This window comes from Astatotilapia calliptera, chromosome 4, assembly GCF_964374335.1.
Source record: "Astatotilapia calliptera chromosome 4, fAstCal68.1, whole genome shotgun sequence".
Classification (NCBI taxonomy): Eukaryota; Metazoa; Chordata; class Actinopteri; order Cichliformes; family Cichlidae; genus Astatotilapia; species Astatotilapia calliptera.
Window position 1 is genome coordinate 4,654,429 of NC_137425.1, and position 18,468 is coordinate 4,672,896.

The following is an 18,468-nucleotide window of genomic DNA, read 5'->3' on the forward strand; positions in this document are numbered from 1 at the left end:
TTCATTAAATCTGAACATTTTCTCCATGCAGCTATACTTCCTTATGATGAAAAACAAAGCTTGTTTCTTTGTTTGTTGTACATAGCTTACAGTACAACAGTTTCACTGGTCTTACCCACTAAAACTTTGGCTGCATGCTGCCCATGAACTAAAATCAGTTTGAATGTGCTGACCTAGACTACTTACAGTATCACAGTGCATCAGTATTTGCAGTGCAATCACTGACAAGGGGGAATGCATGCACAATTCAACTGTCTAAATAATGTTTTTGTTCCTAATTTGCTTTCTTTTTGTGTTTGTTTGTTTATTTTTACATCGTTGTAACAGTACCTTTACTTGTCCTGATGCACGCTCAGTCATCCAGCACCTTTACAGATTCTTCCAATCGTCATTTATCTTGGCCTTGGTGCAGTTCCTCATTTCATCCTCTAACTGAATAAAGTCATTTGAGGCCATGCCTTTAAGGTAGTAGTTTTCAAACTGGTGAGATTTATGTAACTAAAATTTTGTTTAACTGTTTATGGGTTCATTTGTTAATTAAGGATGGATGTGTGTCAGCCCTGCGACAGAGTGATGACCTTTCCAGGGTGTATCCCACCTCTTGCCTATAGATGGATGGATGGCTTTCATTATCTGGAACTATTTAAAGCCATGTTTAAATAATCCACTAAAATTTATTTAAAAAACAGTTTGTGCAGATACAAATTTCTAATCAGTAAGAAATCATGTATGTATATCAGAGACAGCATGCATTAATTGTAAATGTGTAAAAGAAGGACAAAGAGGTGGCGTATCATAGACCTGTCCTTTCACCACTCACCCATCCACAGCAGTGACTATTCCCCGTGTATCTGTCAGCCTGTCAGTCTCTCTGCCTGCGTCCCCCTGGGGATGCTTCTCTGCTTAAGCATCCCTCCAGGCAGGATCCAAAACTCTGACGGGGGCTCAGCTGATCCTATAAAGATGGAAAGTGAAGATGTGAAATCCTGAGAATGTAGTTTGAGAAAGGACTGGTTTTAAATAGGTGGCCTCTCAGACATGCAGCCTCACTGCCTGGGGGCATAGTTATTTGCCCAGTCTTTATCCAACAATTCCCATCCTCTGTCCTCACTGCAGGCAACAAGCTGCTCGGAGACACAGCTATGTGAGCTTCATACAAACGATAAGTGAGCACTGACACACTCAGTATTACACGGGAGAACAGAGTGCATCCTGGCATGAAAAATCTGCAGGGACTTCAGCCTTTCTTTCTGAGATAGCGCGTGGTCAGCCAAACCCAGGGGCATGTTGGCGCAGCCTGATCCCAGTGAAGGCTCACTGCATGCTGGGAGGTCACTCTGAAGGTCGCTGCACTTTTCAGCGCACTGCTAAACATGGATGTTAGCACATGGGATGCAGAGGACCGGAGTGGCACTGCAGGCCAGCTGACCTTCGAAGCCATGCAAATGAGTTGGAGCTTCTCGTCTTGGAACTACACAGCATCCCTTTCATTGCTTTCAGGATTTCACAGAAGCTCTCATACCTGAGGCACTCGTTCTGCAGAGACAAGAAGGGCTCAAATATTAAAGGCTTATAAAGGGTCTGCTTACATTTGCTAATGCTTATTGTGCTGTTGACTATACACTGAAAGGATTAGTTTGCTTGTTTAAGGGTTCATAAGGTGTTGCTTCATTACTATATATAAAATAACATGTTTATAAGCATTTATTTTTGGATTAATAAAAGCACATCTAATATTAGATATCTAACCAATTGCCTTTGGGGCTGAATGCTTGTTTATAACCCAGTCATTCCTTTCTGGGTTTCATGTCTTGAATTTCACAGCTTGAGTACCCAATCAGTCGTGAATTTTCATGTTCATAATAAGCTTGTCAACACTAATTGTTTATTTATTCAGTTGTTAATTTTGTAGCAATTAAATTTCACATTTAGATTCAAATACTGATGGACATTTAAATTAATAAATACAATCTGTAAAGGCTTAGCAGCAGCTTTAGGAATCAAAGCCGTCGGCTGTTGTTCTGGACTAAGATGGACAAAATTCTCAGTTACATTTTGTTGCTAACCAATGTGCGTATCAGCTGATTAGTGAAATAAAGTCAAAATCGGCTTCCTTTTCCTCTCTAAGTTTGTCTGCAACTGAGCCTCTCTGAGGTTTCCTCAACTTTGGTGTCACCTTGAGATCCCGCACCGTTAAACAGCCCCACTGTCAACAATCAATAAATTTGGTTGGCCCTCTGTCCCTCTTTTGTCCCTGCAAATGAAGCTGATGGATGAAAAAGAGCCCCCGTGCCCTCACGCAGGTAATGTGCTGTGAATGGCCAGGTCAATACTTTTGGGGTTAACGGGAGAGGTGGTGAGGGAGGCAGAGAGTGAGGGGGAGGCATTTAGGAAGAGTGGTGCGTTTAGAGTGGGACACAGGAGCGGGGTCAACTCTCAGGACAACTTAATATTTAATCATCCCCCCTCACTGGTTACTCAAAACCCCACAATCCCCTGTGGATGAGCAAGGAGACAAGCGGGAGAGAGGGGGGAGGGCGAGATGACACTTTATCTCTCAAACTGCCTTGTGCTTTGACTGAGTGCAAATTAAGTGAGAGAGAGAGAGAAATGGGGGGGAAGACAAAGAAAAAATGAGATGTGGGACGTTTGCTGTGTGACAAAGTTGGCGAGATGACTGTGTGCAGCAGACAGAGACAGACACATGAAAGAAAAATGGAAGGTGGCGAATAACGGCATTAAAGTCTTCTTCATCATACAGATTGGAGCTCAGTGGCCGGGCAAGGTTAAATATAACGATAAGTACATCGTGATGTTGAATGATGGCATGATGGATGTGGGTGGGGCAGGGAGCAGAGACATTACAATGTCAGGTCAGAAACAGTTTCATAAAGGTGCTACTGATCCGTGAATCTCTTCAGCTCAGTCATTTTCATCCTATTATCCAAAACCAGGTGCTCCAGGTCTTTTGTTTTGATCAGCTAGGATGAATTTAAAGGAAATGTCAGAAACATGAATGCTCTCTAGGTCCTTTATAGATCAAGCACTAAGGTTTCACATATTAAATCGTTTCTATCCATGTTGCTCATAGCAGAGAAATTTTAACAAATACCACCTCATTGAAGCTCTCCGTAGATTTTTCCACTTAATTGTTCTCATTTCAATGCCCAAAAGAGTTCTTCCTGTAATTTCTGGCACCCATGTGACACCACAAATGGAAAGTAACTTTAATGGCGGGATGTTTAGTTTTAGAATCATTTGCTTGTCTTTGGTATGCTGGATGATTAACTTGAATTTTTAACTAAAATTTAAGGGTCTGATTTTATGTTTTGCCTGTACCCTACCAGAGGGTAGAATCAGGAGATGCTGGAGTGATTATATCTCTCAGCTGTCTTAGGAACACCTCGGTGTCCCCTCAGAAGTCTCTGTGTTTGCTTAGACTGCTTCCCGCGAAATCTGGAGCAGCAGGAAATAGATGGATGGAATATATCGGATTTTTTATTTTTTGTAATTGAATTCATCAGCATTGATTTTACAATATAAAAGGTAAAAAAAATAAAGTCAAACAGTTTTTTGTTTCCATGCAGTATCTCATAATTTCTTTTTTTAAGTACATTACAAGTTGTTTAAATAGTAACATCCTAAATAAAAAGTATGGCAGCGCATTCTTACATCATTTAAAAATATACAAGTGAATCCATAAATCCTAAAGTAAAGAGCATTTGTGTGACAGTGTGGGCCTTGCATTCATTGTCCCAGATGGCCATTCAGACAAACATTATTTAAACAAATCCAGTCTGCATTTTTTGAACAGATTTTTCTGTGTAAAATGTAAAAGCAGCAGTTTTTTTATTGTAATTTATTTGATAACTGTCGTCTCATCCATGTACAGCGCAGAACAGAATGAACATCGTACTTTATTTAATTTTTTTCAGGCTGTTGGCAGTTTTGGAGATAAAAAAATAATAATTGTTTGTCAGCTCTGGGATCATTATAATTAATTCTATATATATGTTTGGATCTATTAACAAACCCACCAAATGTCATATACTCATTAAAATTTAAAATATCAAATAATGCATGAAAGTGTGAATCCTCTAGGGATGAGGAGCGGTTTCGCTTTGTTTTTGTTTTGGCCTCGTAATGCCCGGAACAGAAAGGTCATGGGGTCACCAAAAATCATTAGCATTCATCCTCTGGGGGAGCACAAATCACCATACTGAATTTCAGGTCAGTGTGGTCACTAGATGTTGAAATATCTGCTCTGGACCAGCAGTGTTGGATGACACTGCTGTCCGTTACACCACTTTACATAACATCCAAAAATACAGTCATAGGCTGTTATCCAAATAGGTGCTATTTTCATACAATGGTACCTTTCACACCAAAGCTGAATGTTCAGTCTATGAAACCTGTGAACAATGTGCCTCCTCCTGTGCGCTGTCAGTGGGATGTGGATCTATAATGTAAGTATTTTTATTATTTTCTCACCTGCTCCCTACCTGCTTTTTGCCACTTTAACAGCCTTTTTATGTGAAAACCTGATGAAGACATATCCTTAAATTTTGTTGCTGATTATTTTTCATATTAGCTAATTGTCACGCAATCATTACTTGTTGTTAGTTTGTGGTTAGGTCCTCGTTACCTGGCTATACCCTTTCCACACTTTATATGCTGAAAATCTTAGTTGCCAATGTCAGAGAAAGGATGCATGTCCTATCCAAACCTCTGTGTGCTCACTTCACTTTCTGCACCACTGCTTATGCAGTGTAGCCCACTCCGGCACTGCTGCTGCCAACCATGCACTGAGCTCAGCGTGAGTTTCAGTTGGTTTAGAGATACAGGAGGGAATTAGACCAAAACCCTTTGTCATGGTCTCAACAGACTATCAGCACCATGTTATCTTTCTTGTGTTTGTCCATATCTCAGCTTTATGCTAAACAAGACCTCAATTCTTGATTTTTGGCTGATGTAACCAATGCGTCCTCAAGCTTAGCTTTGCCATTACCACCTTGGTGTTTTGAAAGGGAAAAGGGTGGATATGAGTGAGAAACTAAGAGACAGTGTACTGTTTTAATCCAGCAACTTGTCAATAGTTGTTCCATCTTTAAACTTTATCATGCTTTTTGGCCTTAGTTGGGCCCATTATTCACAAAATCAACATTATGTTGTGTTGACTATAACTTGAGACTAACAGTTGAAACTGTGACCTTATCAGGAAATTGTCTGCTAAAGTCATAGATTAAGTTAACCAGTGATTGTTTTTCCCCTTAGATTTCAAACAGACATTTTTTCTGCACTCACAGGAGTCGCCCTCTGCTGGCTATTAGAAATAATGCAGCTTTAAGGCACTTCCTCACTGGCCTTCACTTTTCAGTCTGAGGAGTTATGGCCTATATCAGTTTATTCAGCCAATTAAATTACTAAGAGACTAATCACAGCATGGTTACAATTTGACAAGAACTTCTGTTTTGCCCTTAGTGAATTTCCAAGTTGTTGAGCTTCTATAAGAGCTATTCAAACTGGAGCTCTGTATTATTGTGGATGATATGAGATATATGTTTTTAAATACATGCCTTTTTACTTACCAACAGACTTACTGTATTTCAGTTTTGTCACAAGTGTCATATCAAAACTTTGTGGGTTTTTGTCATCTTTGCCTATAAAACTTTAGAAGAATTCATGACTGAATTTATCAATGTTTTCAGGTCTGAATGTCAGAAAACACCCTAGGGCATTATCACAAAGATAGACATAGCTATTATATTATCACCTATTAGTTTTAGACACTCGCATCTCTTTTTCCTTTCAGAGTTAGATATAATTATATTGGGATAAGAGGGTGAAGGGATAACTTATCAGCCAAGAGTAGAAAGATTGCTGCACACATAGAGTGTAGGTTGCAATGCACAGACACAGATACCTGCTAATTAGTGCAAAGTGACATACAAATAATGTACTGGAATTGCCCTCTATCAAAACAAAGGTACATCCTTTTTGAATGCCAGAGCTGCAGTTTTTGACACATTGATGCTGCCTTCATTTATCAGCTGTAGAGTTTGCTGCTTGGATTAAATTGATGAAGATAGTCTTGAGTGAGATCAAGAAATCAAGCAGCCAACTCTTTTCTAATTGTTATTCATTTTTTATTATGACGGCATCCATCGCATACACTTTGCAGAGCCTCAGCAGTCACCTATCTTGCTGTAGTTACCAGTGAGAGCCCAGTGGAGGGTGAACGCCCTGCCAGCTGTGGCCACCACTGGCATTGCAGCTGTTAGCTGATGCCAACCAGCCCACCTGAGGGCACAAGGTAGCTTTCCCACTGAGCCAGCAATCAGCCAAGAAGTCTCACGGTGCTCAGCGGGAAGGAGACAAACGGATCCAGGATAGAGATCAAGTGAGGAGGGAAGTGATGAATGGCGGCGGGTAGGCAGGCAGAAGGGCCGCTGGGACCTCCAGCTGGTCCCCATGGAGGTGCAAGCGGCCAAGCTCCACACAGAGCCACCCAGCCCCGTGTCAGCACTTTGGGGAGAAGCTGAGAAAAGTGCTGAGGCGGCAACAACGTGGGGAGATGAGGTGAAGTGGTGAAAATTTAACCACCCTGATGAAAGTCTAAGTGTGCATGTTAAACAGGCGAGAGGGGGAGGGATGGGGGAAATTGAAGTGTGAGAGGCAAAAGTATGGCAGGAGGTGACTGTTAGAGAGAAACTGTGTGCTTCTCAAACTCTAATTTTACCTGACACCCCAGGGTGCAGTGCAGCTCTTTTATGACCCTGGTTTGACCTCAAAAGTAACATCTTATCCCGTTTCCATTTTTTTTCCTCATGATAATTAGCTGCAAGGACACTGTTTTGTTTCAAAGACAGAGGCTGTATCCCTCTGCACTGCGGCCTGGCTCATATACATGCCAGAGTCTCGTAGCGCTTTTGTGGACCGCCTTTCACATGAAGCAACCGGTTTGCTCTGTGGTGTGTGGAGAAGTGTGCAAAGGAAGAGAGAGGTAGAGTCAAGCAGTGTGATTACATAAGGTTGGGTAACAGGCTCACTGTGGGGATACACACTCACTAGACAGTGTTGATGGAGTCTTTCACAGGCCTGCTGGGGTGTTGATTAGGATGTGCTCACAAACAAGGACCAGATGCTGAAATGGATCTTAATATGCTTTTCTGTCTTTGTTTGTCGCTCCCTCTGATTTATGCTCATCCCTGCCATTTCCCCCACTTTCTTTTTTGCCCTTTTGGCTGTCCTCCCTCTGTGTGTACACCAAATCACATCCCATTCTCCATTGGCCTCCCTCTCCCCAATTTTTTCCCTCTCCCGTCTTCCACTGATTTCCAGGTGCGGTGCGAGCCTCCAGCATCTTCCCCATCCTCAGCGTCATCCTGCTCTTCATGGGAGGCCTGTGTATAGCTGCCAGTGAGTTCTACAAGTCACGCCACAACATCATCCTCAGCGCAGGGATCTTCTTTGTGTCTGCAGGTCAGTCAAACACCCGCAAAATGAAACAAAAGCTTGAGAATTTGTCAAACCATCTTCACTAATTTTGAACTGGCTGCAGACAATCATTCGCACTCACAGTCAAGCAGGCCAATTTAGAATCAGTTAACTTAGCATGCATGCCTTTGATATGTATGTTTAGTTAACTTGGAGAAACCAATGCAAACACAGAAAGGTGGTACATAAGAACCCAGGGGTTTCTTTGAGGCAATAGTGCTAACTAATGCACTGCTCTTTTTCTATGTTATGTTCTGTCATAAAGTATTCACACTGGCATTTACTGGACAACATATATTTAAGTACTGTGTTTGATATGGCAGTATCAGCCCAATGTATCAGTCAACCCTCTGTATTTATAACCCCATTTTTGAATTCATCATTCATCTGTTTCATGAAAAACATGGCATCTTTTCACCCCAAAGCAAATAAATAACATCAGAATGCACTGACATGTAGATGAAATGTACATTTAGTTTGGGTACAAGCATATGTGCTCTAATTACAAAGCAGACAAGTACAACGCACGTAAAATTGCTTTTACTGAGCAACAAATTCACTATTTTGATACAATACAAGAAATCAATCAAACATATTGTCTTTGCTTTTGCAAACTGATGGTCACTTTACCTTAAATGCCACATAACAGTTGAAACCAGCAGGTATTATTCATAATCTGTTACGATTATCTGCTTAAAGAAGGGATAAACATTAAACTGTTGGAAGCTGGAGGTTAGACTACATCTACACTGTAAACCAAATGTTCAAAGTAATTAAATACATTAAGAAAATGTCAACTTAATTTTTTAAAAACAGTCCTACTAACTCAAATAGCTTATGTTCATCTAAAATTTTCTTACATTTGAATTAGTTCATAATTTATTGTTTTGGATCAACTTCAACTATTTTGGCTATTAAGTGCTCGCTACTTTTACTAATTTATTTAAATTATATGGCCGACATCTTTGGAAGGTTTTGATTCCTGGTGTCAGTTTGAACCCCAAATATAAAAGATATTTGTTTTTAGTCTGCTATAGCAGCTGGGTTGATTCAGATTCTGGGAAAAGACAATGAGTGAACAGGGACCGAGAATTAAAGTGTCCTTGTCTTTTATTAGTTGCTCACAGGTTCTTTCACTAACATTATCCACAAAGTTTAACAAATTGTTTTTGTTTGGGGTTTTGTTTTGTTTTGTTTTTTGGGGGTTTTTTGCTCTTTTTTTGTCGCTTTTATTTTTTTTTTGGAACATTTCATAAACATTTTAAACATTTAAAAAACAATTGAAAATTATTCATTTAGTGCAGTGCAGTTATTAGGCCATTATAAAAATCTGCATCAACTGCAAGCTTTAAAAACAATAACCTGACCTTTTTATCTAGGTTTGTTTTGTACTAATAAAGACTCCACTAATGCTGTAATTTCCTGTCAAATATGGAGGTCCGCCCATGTGTCTGCAGTAGTTTGATTTTAAAATGTGAGTGGGTGGGACTGAAGACTCATTGAACCACCAATGTTTGTATCACAGTAAGTATTCTACTTTTCTTTAGATCTCACTTTTTTCCAACCCATTTTAGTGAAATGTCAGCAAAGCAATTCTCATTCAGTGACACCGTTAGCTAACAGTTAATAAGCTAACAGCTAATAAGATGAGTTCACCGTGGTAGCTGAGACAGACTGCTACATTTTTACTATAGACAATGTGTTATTCTGAGGTATTTGATTTTTTTTGTCCTTTTTTGATACAATGCTCTCTGTCCTATATAAACATTATGATGAAGTCTTTCAAACTTAAGGGGACGGAATTAATGAAAATTTCAGAACTGGAGAAAAAGTGACATAAGCTGGTAAAAGCAAAGAGAAGTTAACCTTTCGTGATATGACCATGTAGAGCAGGGGTGTCCAACTCCAGGCCTCAAGGGCCGGTGTCCTGCAGGTTTTAGACGTGTCCAGCTGATTTAAATGGCTAAATGAGCTCCTCAACATGTCTTGAAGTTCTCCAGAGGCCTGGTAATGAACCAGGTGTGTTGACACAGGGTGATATCTAAAACCTGCAGGACACCGGCCCTTGAGGCCTGGACTTGGACACCCCTGATGTAGAGAGATGGATAAACTTTTTAGGGGGGGGATATGTTACTTCAGCCTTTTGAAAGTCAGAATTCTCGTTTCAGTGTCTTTCAACAACATCTAATATTACCAGAATCCAAATGTGTTAGCTACTTCACTCAATTTGATGAGAGGCATAGGTTCTTGTTCTCACCATAGCAAAGGTCATAACTTGCACTTTTTTTCCGATGTAGGTGTACTCAAAGCACCAACCTTCAAAGGGGTTCAAACAGAACATGCCCAACACGTTCCACGCCAAACCTAATGGCCATCTGATTCAGTCAATTACTTTTTTCAAATAGAAGTATCCTAATACAGGTAAGACAGCAAAAGTTTTGGCTGAAATGTAAAATGTTAATAATGAAAAGAGATTTGAAATGAACCTCAAACTGAGACTTTGAATTCTATTCTTGAATTCACTTTGCTTTAATTTTTAGCTTTCCTCTTTCTTTTCTCCAGCCTTACAGCTCAACCTTCAACATCATCTGTCCACTATATCCAATATTCCTCCTCTGCACACGCCCAGACCATCTCAGCTTTTCCTCTTTATTTGTCACTGGGGTTCAGTGGACTCAGAACAGATTACAGTCTAGAACACAGATCATCTGTTTTTACCTACCCACGTGTAGTTTGTTCTCAAAACAACTACAAAATGCAGAGTTGTAGCTAAAATAATACATGGCTTTTGAACATAACTCCGACACAACAAAGGTTCCTGGATGGTGCTTAAAGACTTAACGTATTATAAAGATTTGCAGAATCTCCTGCGTCACAACAAGTATAAACCACTTTTCTGATGAAGATGATTATGATGATTAACTGGAGAGGTGATCTGTCATACAATAGTCCTGTGAATTAGAGAATTAGTTTGTGATCACATTCTCTGATTCATTCAGGACGAATCAAATGAGCCATATCTGAGATGATGCCACGGCCCTCGTTATAGTAATCTTTGCCAAAAACCCACTTCATTACCAGACTGTGAAAGTCCTTCAGAGTGACTTTGTGGAGGTCTCCCAAGAACTGCTGATGAACTTCTTAGTCATGTTTGGAGTGATCTGTGCACTACACCTACTACTACAACTATTACCAAGGGACTGAACAACACTGTATTCCTTGAGAGTACTCTGTAATCTGGTAAACTGTTCCCCAAAAGTGTGCATCACCGTCTCAGAGCACAGTATTGTTTTTGTTGTTTTATTTTATTATTTTTGTTGCAATAACTGAACTTCAAGACATTTCTGATGGTCATTATTTTGAATATGAATGTTAACAAAGCAGGTTGTAAAATAACAGAACCAGGACGGTTGTACATAAGCATTTAAAAATGTAGCATTTCATCAGTTTACAGTGTAATTAGTCACATCTGCTATTTGAAAAAGACATATGTCTTTAGCATTTGATATTTTTGAATATTAACAGTGCAGTGTGTCATCAGTGGAGGCCAAGAAAATACTGTTGAACTGAAGAAATGTGCTTTTAAATTTTGAAGTACACAATTGGTTTTTGTACAGTTTGTGTGACATGTTTTTGAGTTTTCAGTGTCCAGATCTTTGAGTTTTGTGTAATTAAAAAAGATCACAAAAGTGAACAACAAATGTGACTGTGTTTCACTCATTCCTTTTAGGTAATGTCAACTTGTTCTCATGGCAGATATGAATGAAAACTTTAAGTTCTAGTTACTAAATATTTTTCAATGTAATTATTAAACATTTTACTTTTATTTTAGTGAAAAGGGTAAATGTGAAATGTACACAATATAGTAGAGTTCTGATAAACTGAAACATTTAAGTTCATCAACAAGTTCTGCTAAATTCTTTGGGTTTACAGTGTACTTCAAAATGAGATCAAGTGAATATGTTCCCATAGAGTGTAAATGAGGGAAGCTGCTTGCTTGGCTCTGTGTAAAGGTAACAAAATCTCAGATGCACCCTAATTTTTACTGCACAGACACGATGTTGGTGTTTTTCCTCTCAGTATTTGCTATAAAGTACTTTTTTAAAACTTAATGTTCTACACCATGAATTCAAAAGGCCATGCTGAAAACTCTCGGGCTGCTGGTCACGTCTGTCACTGCAGCTACAAGTCACTTCTTCTCTTCCCTTCCTTTCATTTCTCTTGGTCCTGTTGCTAGGCTAAAAACCACCCGTTGGGACTCATCTCTAAAAATATGGTGTCCCTGACACACTTTCCCTACAATCCATCTTCCCAGAAATACCATGTCAAACATTTCTGTGTGTGTGACTAAACTAAAAAGGCAAAGTAAGATATATAGATGGAGACGTAAATATATATAAAGAGATCATATATTTGGATATATGTTCAGACACAGAATATATGCTTTATTTCAATCTAGACAAGACATAAATGTCCTTTTTTGCCACAGAAAGGGCAAAGATTAAGACTGTAACATCAGCCGTGTTGGATGAGGAGTTGGACAGGATTAGCAGACTGTGTACAGTGCCTGAATCAGCACTCTAAACATATTTGGTGTGAGCGTGAATGGTAAGTTACCAGGATTAAAGGCTTGAGTTCATCTTGACTGATACTTTGTGTCTTGTTTTCTCTTTGTCTTTTTTCCTCTATCTTTTTTTCCCAATAAATCGACAATTCTTCCCTTATTTTGTGCCCATCTTACATCTCCCAACACGTCAGGCCTGAGCAACATCATCGGGATCATTGTGTACATATCAGCCAACGCAGGAGACCCTTCAAAAAGTGACTCGAAGAAGAACAGCTACTCTTACGGCTGGTCTTTCTACTTCGGTGCCCTCTCCTTCATCATGGCTGAGATGGTGGGCGTCTTGGCCGTGCACATGTTCATCGACCGCCATCGACAGCTGCGAATAGGGGCGCGCGCGGCCGACTACCTCCAAGGCTCGGCCATAACACGGATCCCCAGCTACCGCTACCGCTACAGACGCCGCTCGCGCTCCTCCTCCCGCTCCACAGACCCGTCACATTCTCGCGACACCTCGCCGATGGGCCTCAAGGGCTTCAGCGCGCTGCCATCCACGGAGATCTCCATGTACACGCTTCCCCGGGACACCCTCAAATCCTCCGGCACACCAACCGCCACCTACAACTCTGAGAGGGACCACAACTTCCTGCAAGTCCACAACTGCATCCAGAAGGACTTGAAAGACTCGAGCCACACCAACACAGCGAACCGCCGCACCACGCCTGTATGAGAGAGTCGACACAGGCCAGGCCAGCACGGCGGAGACCAGGAGACACGGAAACCCCTGTGGGTGGAGAACGCCCCAGGAGAAGATGGATTTCCATGTTTATAGACATTTGTTCTTTTTGTTCAGCTGCATGACTTTTCCATTACCATTGTTGAGAGAGTTTCAACAAGTCTGCTGTGTTCCTGGATTGAATGGCAGAGGACTGAGAGTGGGACAGGATGTCCCAAGGAAGTGAGCTCTGTCAGGTATTTTTGAGCAGGATTTGTTTGTGAGGTTTGGGGCGCTGACAGGGAGGGTGGGCATTTATGAGACAAAGAATTGGTTTCATCATTTCATTGCCCTTATGGTTGACAGTATTGCCCCACAAGTTTGGTTGGAGCAACAGGTCAAGCTCCCCCCTCAGCCAGCCTGCCACCTCTTTTATTTACTGACTGATTTGTTCATTTTTTTTGCATTAAAACTGTGAATTGTTACAGCTTGGGATTCAGTAAGAATTACCCCAATCTGTAATCTCTAACAAAGGTACTATGTATACATATATATATGTATTACTTTTATAAATAAATTATTACGTTAATAATCAAGAGATACAGACTTTACCGAAGCAAAAAAAGAGAAAAAAAACACACACATACACAAAAAAAATCGAGTTAACTAAACCAAGTGCTGTTGTTAATATGAGAAAAGACTCTTTTAGTATGCTTTCATTCGAAGGTCGAGAACAAGAGATGGTCCTTCAGGTAGCAGCAGTACAGCAGCCACCACAGGCAGACGCAGACAGTAGAATAATATCTTTTAATAGAACCTTCTCGTCTTTTTCTTGGTCCCTGTTCACTTTCTTTTTTTATATGGGGGGGTCGTAACGCGAGAGTCGAAACCCCTTAACAGAAAGAGCCAACAAAAGGGGGTTAAAGGTCACACAAAGCGAAGACTCCAAACACGACTTCTGCTAAATAAGAAAGGAAGGAGCAGAGGGCAAGGAAAAGAAGAGGACGCCAAACACAAAAATAAAAACAAGTTAAATATGAAATAGTACAAGAGAAGCTAAGTGACTCACAATTTCAGAAATTAAATGCATGCTATAAAATTACAGCAAATCTGCTCTTGAGAAACTTAAGTTTTAAAGGTTAATAATTATAAAGGGGGGGGGGAAAGCCAAGGCGCTAAAGTATTAATGTTTTCATGTGTATTTTTCTTATGTTTCTTATTTATTTATTTATTTAGTTCATTACTGCTTTTGTGAGACGAACCAAACAATCTACATGGAACAAAACTGCTTTTTTAAATGGTTTGGTCGATTTCTTTATAAATATATAAATATATGTATGTATGTATGTATTTTATTTTTAAAACTCACACAGCCTTAGTCATTTCTTTGTTTCGTTTGATTTTTAATGTGTTGTTCAAATTGAAGGTGCCAAAACCGAATGATCCTATACTTGGATGCATCAAGTCCTGATGAATAAAATACGAACCCTAGGGGGAACAAATCATCACGTTTCACTGCGTGTCTCTACAACACCTTCTTGTTTGTCGCACTTGTCTGTCTGTCACATTTTGATATCTGAAATGTTGGTCCTTATTAGAGAAGAAAAGAAATACAAACAGAATCAGGCTTGAAAGGAAAGTATTTGTCAAACAGAGCTGTGGTTTTTAGCATTTATAATGTTTTGACTTCATTGTGAATGTGACTTTTTAGCCTTTTATCTAAAATAGATAAGTTCAGGAAAACACATGTCTCGAAGTGCTTGATAACATGACCTAGACCCCATGATATTACAGAGAAAACAATAACAATTCCCAACAAGCAGAGCTTGGCAACTGTGAGGAGTAAGAACTCACTTTTAACAGGAAGCGACCACCTGCAGAAGCAGGAGAAGCAGAGATGTATGACATGCCATGTGATTAACAATGGCATGTAAGCTATGCCTTCTGCTTCCCATAATGAATAAAAGGGAAGCAGAGAAGAAATGCTAAGTGCATCATGCGAAGTTTCCTCAGCAGCTCGAGCCTATAGCAGCATAACTAAAGGCTGATTCAGGGTTCTAAGCATAATCTTAAAAGTAGATGACCTACCGCTGTTCTAGCTGGTGCACCATGGCAGGAGCCTGGTAACTAAAGGCCCCGCCTCCCACTAGAAACTCTACGAACTACAAGTCTGCAGTCTTTTTGGGGAGAAAGATCTTGGACCTGGATTTACAGGAAGCCAATATTTAAGAAAAGAGACATATAATCACTCTGTGGTTGCTCACTGTGACGTTATGATTCAGAGATTTTTAGGGCAGCATATGATAATTCAGTATTTAGAATAGTTTAACTAATTTATTTGTGTTGTCTGGCTTCGTAGAGAACTACAAGTGCACATTTAATGTATGCAGTGGTTTCTGTTTTCTGTTGTTTGTTTGTTTTTTCAATAATATCAGCTAAAGTTTTAATATATATAACGAGAGAGGAATCAGTCCTTGTGCAGAACCCTGGTGAACTCTGACTCTGACTAACTTTTAAGGACTTTTGAAGAGTCCTGATTTATTGGAAGAAACTGGAATGTATCAGATAAACAGGATTTAAACCAACATTATTTATTACTGTGGTGGACTGAAGTCTCTGTAGTAAAATGTCAAATAAGGGAGGACAAGCGCTGAGGTGAGTAACATCCACATAATTATTGTCTCATATTTTTTTTATTTTCAGGTTTACTTATTTAAGAGTTTGGCAAATCCAGTATTTCACAAGGAAAGATGAAAACTACAATAGATGCAGATGCTATAATTACAAAACAAGATTAGGTGAAATGTGAAAAATATTGTGAAATTATGGGGAATAATGTAGGCTACTCCTTTTCAACACGCAAGGCTGTAAAAGGAAGGCCTTTGTAATAAAGGGTTGAAATCCGTTTTTTATACCAATCAGCATTTACAAGATCTCACATCTGCCTATAGCCAAAGACACAAACAGGTCCAGGATCAGAAATCCTGTCAAACTTGTGGTCTGAAGCTTGAGCTGTCAGAGAGAGATTATATTTTTCTGCATTTTGGAAGGTACACTGAACAAACTATAAACTGTTTCTGTTTACTGTTAGCCATCAAATACACTGATGATGAAATTCAGAAAAAATGATTAAGTCCACTTTAAGCACACACTGCTTACAACAAAAGTCACTCGGATTAAATAGGTAACTGGATAATTTCTGGAGTGATTAATATGCTTAGGATGGCAACAGGATATTTAACACTTCTCAATCATGACTCCTTTCTACCATACGCTAATCTCAGGTTTCTTCAGCTGATCGGGTCTTCAGCAACGTTATGTGGCGAAAAAATTAGGTCACCTGACCACCTAGATATACTGAATGACCAGGCTTTTCCATCAATTGATTTGTTTTCTTCCCTGATGGCACAGACATATTCTAAGATGGCAATGCCAGGATTCATCAGGCTCAAATTGGGACCGTGTGGTTCAGGGAGCATGGGGCATCATTTTTCACACAAGGATCGGCCACCACAGAGTGTAGACCTTAAGTCCAATGAGAATATTGAAAATCTAGCATCAATACAAGATTTTGGTAAATAAATAAATAAATAAATAATGCAACATTGGACAGAAATAAATGTTTTAACTCAGTATACAGACATTTTTTCCATCTTTTCTTTACAGAACCATTTTGGTGTTAACCTTATATAGTATATGGAATAAAGAAATGCCAGGAGTTTGATAGAGGGCTATTTTTCAGACACTGAATATCTATACAAAATATTTGCTATTTGGCATCTTCCTTCTAAAAAATATTGGCATCAGCCTTCATACACCCATAAAAATAAAAGCTGAGCTGTCAGACATAAAACCATGTGTGCTCTGCTAAAATCAGGGCCTCAGCCTGCTGTTGTAAAATTGTGATAACACGCTGTAATCGACCACTGGGAGCTGCAATCCAAAAAATATCACCATTGCCCATCAAATGTCTGACTTTACCTCGTTTAAAGCATGGCAATATCTCTGTTTAACAAAAAGCAGCTCAAACCATAAATTTACAAAACAGGCTGTCTGGGAGTTTTATCTCTTGTGCTTTACAAACACAGCTCTTTTACACAGTAGTGAGCACATTTGTTCCTTTCTTTCTAAAAAGCCTCAGAGAAGCCTGCATGTTCGATGCAAACAGCAGTGGCATCTTTCTGCATCGAGGCATCCCCAAGAAAGAAACACGGGTTTGCAATAATACAGTTCTACCAGAGGTTTGCCTGCAAAAAGAACATCCAAAACCTTTCTACACCACCAGCCTAAAAGCATTGCTTTCAGAGCCTAAAACACTGCTGCAAGCGTGTGAAGTGCTAACTGTACGCTGTTGAAGCAGGTGTACAAAGCAAATCTATTTGTGAGACAAAAGGCAGATTGTTCTTCAGCATGTGTTTCTTGTGCAGAGACAAGTCAAACCACTGAAATACATATAAATCAAAGGATTTGCAGACTTCTCTGTGAAATTATGCTCTTAGATATCCTCTAAGCTCTGGACACTTTCAGATTCATCAAATAAGAGGGCAAAGAAAAGTTTCTCTTTAAAAATGTGCTGAGATCCTAATAAGCCATTATCTGAGTTCATGGACACGAGCTGCTCCCCATAAATTTGAGGGGAAAATGTGTCAACGTAGCAGTCCAAATGAATAGGGCTTCTTTATGTATAGCTTCCTTTATTCAGAATTCATAAGCAGAAGCCATTTTACAAGCCTGGATTACATTAAAGAGAAAGTATGTGTGTGTGTGTGTGTGTGTGTGTGTGTGTGTGTGTGTGTGTGTGTGTGTGTGTGTGTGTGTGTGTGTGTGTGTGCGTGTGCGCGCGCGTCCTGTGGAGGCGCCTTAGAGGTACAGCTTCCTCACAAAGCAGCACCTGGCCTCGGTGCAGCTGTCTGAATGTCACATTTTTAATATGTTTTAGGAATGAATAAGTTTTTTTTCTTTTTTTTACTTTCCCCTCTCAGCTTTGCCCGAGTATATCATCTTCATTTTGTCATGCTGTCTTCTCTGACTTCTCTCTCATAACTTTTTCCAAATCAGTGTCTTGGCTTGTCACGCTATGCAGTGATTTGGACCTGCCAGACAGTAGGCAGACACAGGGCCATAAATGTCCGTGAAACAATACATCAACTGTGGTATCGCAGATTGGAAGGGCACGGACAAGTTCAGCCCTTATTTCTAATTTGGAGAGAGTTTAAGTTGTCACCTTTTAAATCATTGTTATTCAGGAAAGGTGTCCTCAGGCTTCGCTCTTGGTTTCAGTCTTATTTTACACAAATGCTGGCAGTGCCTGCTAGTTCTAATACATAAATTGTGGTTGGAAACCAAAGACTGTTAACACTCATTGGCCACGTTATTAGGTAAACTTCTTCAGCTACTTGTTAAAGCAAATAATAATCAATCACAAGTGAGCAAGATAACAGGATGATGTTCATGGCATGGTTAGTAGACACGCTGGAGGAGTTTTGTCAGAGAAAAATGGTCCGACTGCTTTAAACTGACAGGAACTCAAATAACCACTTGTTACAACTAAAGTATGCAGAAGAGCATTTCTGAATGCATAAAACGGTCTTGAAGCAGCAGAAGACTACGCCAAGTGGAAAAGTCCACATTCACCAGATCTCAGTCCAACAGAGCACCGTCAGGATGTGGTGCAACAGGAGATTCACATCCT

At 39.8% G+C, this 18,468-nt stretch overlaps 1 protein-coding gene across 1 annotated transcript in view; it reads left to right on the forward strand.

The window, feature by feature from the left end:
- The window catches only part of cacng2a (calcium channel, voltage-dependent, gamma subunit 2a), an 87,535-nt gene extending 73,254 nt beyond the window's left edge, over nucleotides 1-14,281 (forward strand). Inside the window, exons 3-4 of the mRNA XM_026164092.2 lie at nucleotides 7,342-7,482; nucleotides 12,256-14,281. Of these exons, the coding sequence (XP_026019877.1) occupies nucleotides 7,342-7,482; nucleotides 12,256-12,791 (677 nt within the window). The 3' untranslated portion in view covers nucleotides 12,792-14,281. The remainder of the gene's footprint in view (nucleotides 1-7,341; nucleotides 7,483-12,255) is intronic.
- Nucleotides 14,282-18,468: the final 4,187 nt, after the last annotated feature.